The 8,927-nt window shown below is 29.8% G+C and overlaps 1 protein-coding gene and 1 non-coding gene across 2 annotated transcripts; one reads left to right on the forward strand and one right to left on the reverse strand.

The window, feature by feature from the left end:
- The first annotated feature begins 669 nt into the window (after positions 1 to 669).
- LOC145012701 (Acyl-CoA N-acyltransferases (NAT) superfamily protein) lies at positions 670 to 2,669 on the forward strand. The gene is made up of 5 exons (XM_078971494.1): positions 670 to 985; positions 1,490 to 1,642; positions 1,717 to 1,812; positions 1,905 to 2,025; positions 2,382 to 2,669. Exons 1-5 carry the CDS (start codon positions 719 to 721, stop codon positions 2,549 to 2,551), a joined length of 807 nt encoding a protein of 268 aa, XP_078827620.1. The 5' UTR covers positions 670 to 718; the 3' UTR covers positions 2,552 to 2,669.
- Positions 2,670 to 7,226: 4,557 nt separating this feature from the next.
- On the reverse strand, positions 7,227 to 7,329 carry LOC145013399 (U6 spliceosomal RNA). Its single transcript, XR_013664963.1, has one exon. It is a non-coding gene; the product is annotated as a U6 spliceosomal RNA (small nuclear RNA).
- Between the last annotated feature and the right edge of the window lie 1,598 nt (positions 7,330 to 8,927).

Raw genomic sequence — 8,927 nt, forward strand, 5'->3', positions numbered from 1 at the left:
ACTGAAAGACAATTATTTTTCAAGAGATAATTGTTGGTCATTAAAAACCATTTGTAAAATACATAATCACAAGCACACTGTATATTTAAAAGATAATCAATATCAAAAATGTCTTTCTGAAAATGAAACCTGATTAGTGAACGATTTGATAAGAAAAATAAAATATGAAACCATGATATATATGATCTATATTTAAGAAGAAAAATATAAAAAATTTATCTATTCTCTCAACTATATATAAATATATAATGCATGCGAAAAATTTAGGAGGAAGAAAAATAACATGAAAAATCAAATGTAAGTTTGTTAAAATTTTGTTGGATAAAAATAATTATATCTACTACAGTGGTCCAGATATAGATATATCAACGAACGAAACTTCAAAATTTGTTTTTTCTCACAAGATTATTGGAGATGTGGCATACATATATTTCTACATACTATTTTGATAGATGCCACATACAAAGCTAATTGGTACAAAATTCTCCTCCTTGAAATAGGTTGTGCAAGACCGGTCCAGCCTGGGCCTATATGGAGCTCGAACCGGTTTCTATGATTAAGCTTAATTCCAATGTTACATTTCTCGGTCCATCCATCAATATAACGGGCCTTGGCCCATATGAAGGCCCATCTCTCTAGGCGCTCCTCTGAAGATAACTTCAACGTTCCAACTACCAATGGCGCGCTCTGTCAGTGAAGAGAGAGATAGGATAGAAAAATGGCGGTTCTAACATTGCCAACCTGTTTTCCATTACAATCGGTCAACGGTCGACGTAATGGACATCGGAAACGGTGTAATAGCGGTAGTCTACGGTGGTGCACGGTTGCCTCACAGCAGCAAGAGCTGTGCTCGGAAGTCGAGAGAATAAGGATCGATAAATCTGCTTTGAAGATAGAGGAAGCATGTTCAGATGACGAGCTTTGGGCCACGTCGCTTCTTCGAGTGAGATCCTTCTACGATTTCAAGTCATCTTTTGGCATCGAAGTGAGTTGAAGTTGACCTCAGTTTTTTCCGTAGTAATTCTCCTTTTTTCCCCTTTAGGTTTATCTAGTTCTTACACTGCACATGATACTTGATGATATTATGAGTAAAGTAGTATATAGTTATCGAATTCTATGCGAAATTGATCATTCTCTTCGTTAACCATTTGTGTGGTGTTTGATTTCAAGAAGAAAGAAGCTTGAGCATATAGTCAATCATCTGAAATCGTAAAATTTAAATTCAATATTGATAGATTTGAGATTCGAGTCATTTGACTTTATAGAACAAATCCTTTTGTTAGTTGTCTTCTAACTTTCAAATCGTTAGGTTCGAATCAAGTGTATGAGCATCAGAATTATGGATCTACCCCTATAAAACATCTGTAATTCTTGTTATTTTCTTGCGTTTCTGGAATCCATTTCCAATTTCAATGTGGATAATCCCCCCCTTTTTTCGCATTTGATGTAACAATCCTGATGCTTTTTTCTCCATTTTAAGTTCTATTAGGATCATAAAAAGTACTTAGCAGAACGTGAGTTTGAAGCTTTAAAAGAACGTCTTTCTGGCACTAAAGAAGGTGAAAAGGTCTGCTGCATCAATGCCACACTGCCCTTATCACAAACAAGCAGTTTCCCAGAAGAACTACGCTCTTCATGTAAGGTAAAAGATCATTCTATTTAATCATTCTTATCCCAAATCTGTTTATATAACTTTTGGAAACATATTTTGTGTAGTTTTCAGCCAATGGAGAGGGTCGAATAGTTGTTGGTAGTCTGGATGTTAATCAGTGTATGAGCCTTCCTAATGAGATAACAGGAATGAAGCCAAAAGTACCTTTTTTTCACCCAATTAGTAGCTCTAATTTTTATATGTTCTAAAATTATTATGGTAAATTTTTGCTCCAAACTCTTGATCTAAACAGGGAATCGGAGGCGATTTTGCTAGAGCCTATTTAAGTACCGTATGTGTCGCCAAAGAATGCCAAAGGAATGGGATTGCTTTCATCCTCATTGAGAAATCAAAATTAGTCGCTAAAGATTTGGGTAAAAAATCTCTTAAAACATTTTGCTTTCGCACTTTCCTTATTTGGTCTGTCCAGTACACGACATAACATCAAAATTAATTGGTAATTAGTTGGTAGTACTGGTTTGGGATGCGGTACATGACATATTGATTTAATATGTGTTAAAGGACATAACATAATAGTTCGTTGGTAGTACTGGTTTGCAGTACATGACATGACATACCAGTTGGTTGGTGGTTTGGTATGCGGTACATGACATGACATACCAGTACAGTAAATGATATAATAGTTGGTTGGTAGTACTGGTTTGGTGTGGTAGTACATAACATGACAAGTTGTAGTTGTACTTATACTGGTATTTTGGGAAAATTATAGGGATTAGTGATTTGTATGTGCATGTTGCTGTTGACAATGAGGCGGCCAAGAATCTGTATATGAAATGTGGTTTTGTTTATGAGAGTGAAGAACCTGCGTGGCAAGCAAGATTTCTTGATCGACCACGGAGGCTTCTTCTATGGAGTGGTCTCCCCCACACTTATGATTGAGAATAATATTTGTATTGTTAATAATAATAGTAATAAATAAATTAATAATAACAATTTCAAACCAAAACACCATTGTTGTAACCATAATATTCAAGCAAAAATGTTTTTATTTGTTTTATTCGGTAATTATCTACTAAATTTGGTTGTAGTTTGTGTGTAAAGTTGGGCTTATTGTATATGTTTGTTTTCTATGATTATATCGGGTATTGTATTTTGAAAATTTTATCAAATATAAAGATGATAATTGGGTTTTATTTGGATGATATTGCTATAGTTGGATAGATTGTTTTATTTGGATGATATTGCTATAGTTGGATAGATTTACAAAATATAATGTTGTAATAAGAAGATATAGATATCATATTAGGATGGAAGTATTTTGTGATTTTTTGCATTTAACAATATTAATATATAAAAGTTCGTTGTTTTTGTATTTTAGTTAAACCACAATGTCATCAAATGATAATCGACTTTTACAATTATTATGTTTGTTATGAAGTTCTATTTCATTTTTGTGAAACTTAATGGCATTATCTTCTATATTTACATATAAATTCTTCACTTTTCTTTGTTTTCTCGTTTTTGAATCGTTACCCCTACCATTTATATGAATGAATACAATTTTATCATTTATATGAATGAATACAATTTTATCATGAATAAATGTTAGAGAAATCTCTAGAAAAGTTATAATATTTTATCATAATTTAAGAAAAAATCACAAATTAATTTTTTTTTTACGAAAAAGTATGAATTATGGGTAAAAATGATGATTTGATCATATTTTTGGTTTATTGGTTTCATTAGTTACTTGGTTTATTAAAATCTTATTATTTTATCTTAATTTATGAGTAAGTCACAAACTAAAATTTAGTGATGATTTAACCATTTTTTTCTATGTAATATGTATTTTATAGGTTGATTTGGACACTGGTCATTAAATAAGATGGATAGGATGAGTTGTATAATGCTATATTTACTGTAAATAATGATATCAATCTCATCGGCTCATTTATGATTATATATCTAAATCAGTAATGAAACCGATAAAATATGTGTTTCCAGGAAGAAAGAATAGGAAATGAGTTGATGTCCGATGAGATGAATATATTGAGTTACATAAGATTAGATAGATAATTTGAGATTTTTTATAAATGTAAAAAATAACGAAGTTGTTTATACTTTTGTAGTCTTCGTAGAATTCATTTTATATTCCAAAAATATACAACACATTTAGATATCAAGTTTAATGGTAAACATAAAATTATATAATCTAAAACATCTTATCAGCTCATTTATTGACTAGATGTTCAGGTTAGCAATCAAACAAGTAAAACGTATGTTATAGGGAAAAAAGTCAAATCATCACTAAATCATAGTTTGAGATTTATTCGTAAATTAGTATAAAATAATAAAATTTTAATGAAACCATGTAAGTAATGAAAATGGTAAACTGGAAAAAATGGGTTAAATCATTATTTTCGTAAATAAATTTTAATTTGATAATTTTTTCGTAAATTATGATAAAATATTAGGATTTTTTTAAAGATTTCCTAAATGTTATACTCAAATTCGTTTGGTAAACAACTACTACAAATTGGCGAAGGTTTTAAAAACGGGATAAAAAAATTTCTATCACATTAGCCAAGATAATGTTAAGACTTATTTTTAAAATAAAATATATGTTTAGATTATCAAATATTAGAGAGATATCACATATTTGGCTTTCCTTTTTTTTACGGATTAATTTCACATCATTCTCTTATAAATATTGTATTTTTTTTGAGGTTTAATATATGAAATTGTACACTTTTATGTTGTCACTAATATTATATTTAATTATATAGATCAGCATTTAGTTTGTGAAAATGAATATGTAGTCAAACATTATTTTATATGTTTTTACAATTCAACATATGAATACGAATATGCAAAAAGGTGGAAAACAAAATTTTTAAAATTTTAATTATTATTATTCTTATTATTATAATTATTATTATTATTATTATTATTATTATTATTATTATTATTATTATTATTGTAAAAACATGCATAAAAATTGTTTTAGTAAAGAAACTAAGGTTTAAAATAACAAAAGATAAATAAATTAAAGCAATAGTTCTATAAAAAAACGAATAAAAATATTAAAAACATGTAGTAAAACAACAGCTATAAAAAATAAGTTTATAAAAACAAACCCATGAAAAACAAAGTTTTAATAAATTAAAAAGTTTTCTTGTTTTAAGAAAGTATGTTTTTTTTTAAGAAAATGAAATTAATGTTACAAAACATATAAAAAAGAGTTGAGTAAAATTTCTAAATAGATTTTAGACTAAGTTTGTATAAAATCATTATAAGTTGTGGAAAAACTATAGCAAAATAGAATTTGTGGGACTAAATTTGTAAAAGTAAAATAAAATATTTATAGAATTTTATAACACATAAAATTGTGGGACTCTCATTTGAATCTGGACACGAAATTCGTAAAACAAAAACGTTTAAGGTTGTACGAAAACCATTTAAAAAAAAAAAAAAACTAATATGCAACCCTTCCACACCAAGGGATAATAGAGTGTATGTAGATTTAGATTTAGATTGGCTTAATGGCCTAGAGGAGTAATAAGATCTTAAATTTGTTCATATTAGTTTTTTTTTTTTTTTTTTTTTTTTTTTTTTTTTTTTTTCATATTACACAAATATGGTTGTTATAACTGTTTAAATACGGCGTAATAAAATTTTAAGTTTGTTCACATTTAGTGGCGAATCTAGAACAAAAAATCATGTGGTTTCTAAATTAAGTGAATCTAATAAAAAAAATCAACAACCTTTTTGGAGGTCGGGTTGGTTTGGGTCATGTACCTTAAAATAACTGAAGCGGTTCAATCAGTTAAAAATGATCAAGCACCACCGATTAAAAATTTTAAAAACCGATTGAAATATAACTGAAAAACTCGTACGGTTTAACGAAAGTAGTTGATTATTAGTCTATTGATAAAACGGCGAACGGAGAGTGAGAGTCTTTGGCATGTGAACTTCTTTTTATTAGAGCAACTTATTTATTTATTAATATTTTGAGAGTGCCGATTAAAAGTGATTAACTTTTTGTTATCAATCCCATAATTTAAAATAACAAATTGTCCCTAATAACTTACATTTTTCTCTTTTTAAAATGACTTTTTAAGAATTAAAAAACAAACAAACTCAAGGTAGATCTTTTATTTTTTCTAAGATAGTTCATAGTTTTTCTATTATATACATTGTAAATGGAATTGAGAACTTAGGTAGGTCCTAGGACCTACCTAAGCCCTTGGCGGATACGCCACGGTCCACAGTAGGTCCTTATTTTTAATATTTTTTATCATTTCATCTAACTTATTAATATCTAGTTAGATGGCTTCATCATTTCATCTAACTCTTTTACAATTTATATTAGTATCTAGTTTATTTTTCGATCTTTTTTTTAAGTTGTCATGCTTTGCATTAAAAAAAGTAGCATATAAGCAAACGTTTTAAAAAACGATTTAGATTAGTTGTTAAAAGTAGCTTATAAGCTAGCTTTTAATGTCTTTTTATGTTATTATATAAAATTCAGATAACTTATAAGCTAGTGGAAGAGCCAGGGTCAAAGTAAAAGAATATCTCCAAAAAGTAATGGAGTATCCCCGATAAGTAATAGCTTTGCCAATGGGGTATCTCGAATACACCATTACTTGTCGGGGATATCCCATTATTTGTCAGAGATACCCTTTTACTTTGACCCTGGTTCCGTTATTAGCTTATAAGCTATCTGAAATTTATATAATAACATAAAAGGACATTTAAAAAAATATGTTTTCTTAATTAATTAAGGGATATATTTGGAAATTAAAAAAAACTTTTAAAAAACTGGTCTAAGTAACTTTTTAAAACGCTAGCTTATAAGCTACTTTTTAATTTGCCAAATATGACAACTTAAAAAAGATCGAAAAATAAGCTAGCTTATCAGCTAGTTGTGGTGCGCCAAACATAGCTTTAATCGTTAAGACTTTGATTATTACTAGGTTCTTTTTTTTTCGTAAAAATGAAAAAAAATTGTTATGTAACCTTTCAATTGAAACCGTGGTTGTGGTGAATGACGACTAAAATGTAAAGATGAAATGATGAAACCATCTAACTAGAAACTAATATAAATTGTAAAAGAGTTAGATGAAATGATAAAAATATAAACATAAGGACCTAATATGGACAAAATTAAAACCTTATTACTCCATCTTTAATTGGTTATAACAACCATGTTGATGTAATATGTACAAAAAAACCTTATGAACCTAATGTGGATAAAATTAAAACCTTATTACATTTTTAAATGATTATAACAACCATGTTGGTGTAATATATATACAAAAAAAAACCCTTAAGGACCTAATATGGACAAAGTTAAAACTTTATTGCTCTCCTAAGTCATTAACCCGATTTTGATTTGATATGTATCTTGTGCAATATTAAGTATTAGTAAAAAAGGATTATAATCATGTTTATATTATTATAAAACTTTAAATGTATATCCTTATAAAACAAATAAAAACATATATATACCAAAAAAATTAATTTAATCATAATTAATCTATTTAAAATTAAAAACATATATTTAAATTAATTTTTATTATTAAAAAACTAATTAGCTTATAACATTACAATATTTCTCTTTTAACTCTTATTTTGTGCGTGTCATACTTGCATAGAGGCCATGCTAATCTTCTTTGTATCGTTCCAATTTTATCAGATGTCCCCGAAGAGATATTCGATAAAAATGGTGGATGATGGGGCTGCATCGGTTGAGATTATGGCAGAAAGACAATATAACATCCATAAAATTTCATAAAAATTTAAAACTTTTTCAAACATCCAAAAGCCATTAGTTATTAAAAAATGTTTTCAAAATAATTTCATATAAGAGAATCCCACAAATCAAAATCATAAAATGTGAGGAGGTGCACGATCAAGCCTTCGCCTTTTCGTGATCATCCGAAGTACCTGAAACAAAATCCAAAATTGTAAGCCCGAAGCTTAGTGAGTTCCCCCAAAATACAATGTCATATAAACATAACAATATCATAACAAACAACATGCAAATAGAGTCATCAATATGATTGGACCGCCCTTGTCGGTCCTTCAGTCTATATGGCCCACTCATAAAACCTTCATCATGTGTGGTCCACCCTACTGGGCCTTCATCCTATCTGGACCATTCTCCGGGCCTTCGACCTAACTAGTATACCCCGATAGGCCTTCAGTCTATCCGGACCGCCCTGGGTTTGTTGGCCTACAGCACAAAGCAGGACCGTCTCAACCCACCCGCAATCACACAATCAACACATGAATATCATACACTAGCTACCATGCACAAACAATCATACAAATCTACATATCACTATACCAGGATACCGATCTAACAGATCACTAAACATGGAATCATCCTATATACCAGGATACTGATCTACCAGTTCACTAAACATAGCATCATCCTATATACCAGGATACCAATCTAACAGATAACTAAACATAACATCATCCTATAACCAGGAAACAATCCAAAAAGGGCCAACATTGGTGCCTTCGACACTGTTAGTATAGTGAGGAAAACTCACCTGTGACATCCCCATTTTCACGGCCAGAAAAGACCGATTTTGTTTATGCTTTATAAAAATCAGAGTACTTCATTTTATAAAAATGTTGCGGAATTTGTTCCCAGAAAAACATGGTAAATACGTTATTAAAACATTTTCGAAGAAACGTATTTATTTCATTTTAAAACGTTTGGGATGTCATCGTTAATACAGAAACATAAGCATAAACAGAACTTACAATTATTTACACTAGTGATCTACATCTCTTTAAATCTCTCAGTGTAATGTCACTTCATTTCGTCACCTGTGGTATACATAAACTGAGTGGGTCAGGTTGGGAAACCTGGTGAGTACATAGGGTTTTCAACCCACAATAATATAATTATTATGTTTAATCAAACAATCAACCCAATTACCCATCCCCATTATCTTCTTTACTCTTTAAGGATTTAACCTAAGAGTCATCTATCCTTCATTCGTTTATTCCGAAGTCCCTTACTTCCAGGGTTCTAGGACTGACACTAAATCCATAGCTGCCAATTTTCGTTCATAAAGCACTAATTCCATAGCTGCTATGGTCTATTCATCAGGTACTAAATCCATAGCTACCAGTCTTTATCTAATAGGTACTAAGTCCATAGCTACCAATGTTCAACAGGTACTAAGTCCATAGCTACCAATTCCCAATAGGTACTAAATCCATAGCTACCAACGTTTAACAGGTACTAAGTCCATAGCTACCGGTGTTTGTCCCATAGGCACTAAGTCTA

The sequence above is a fragment of the Lactuca saligna genome, chromosome 8 (assembly GCF_052625555.1).
Source record: "Lactuca saligna cultivar CGN05327 chromosome 8, ASM5262555v1, whole genome shotgun sequence".
Lineage (NCBI taxonomy): Eukaryota > Viridiplantae > Streptophyta > Magnoliopsida > Asterales > Asteraceae > Lactuca > Lactuca saligna.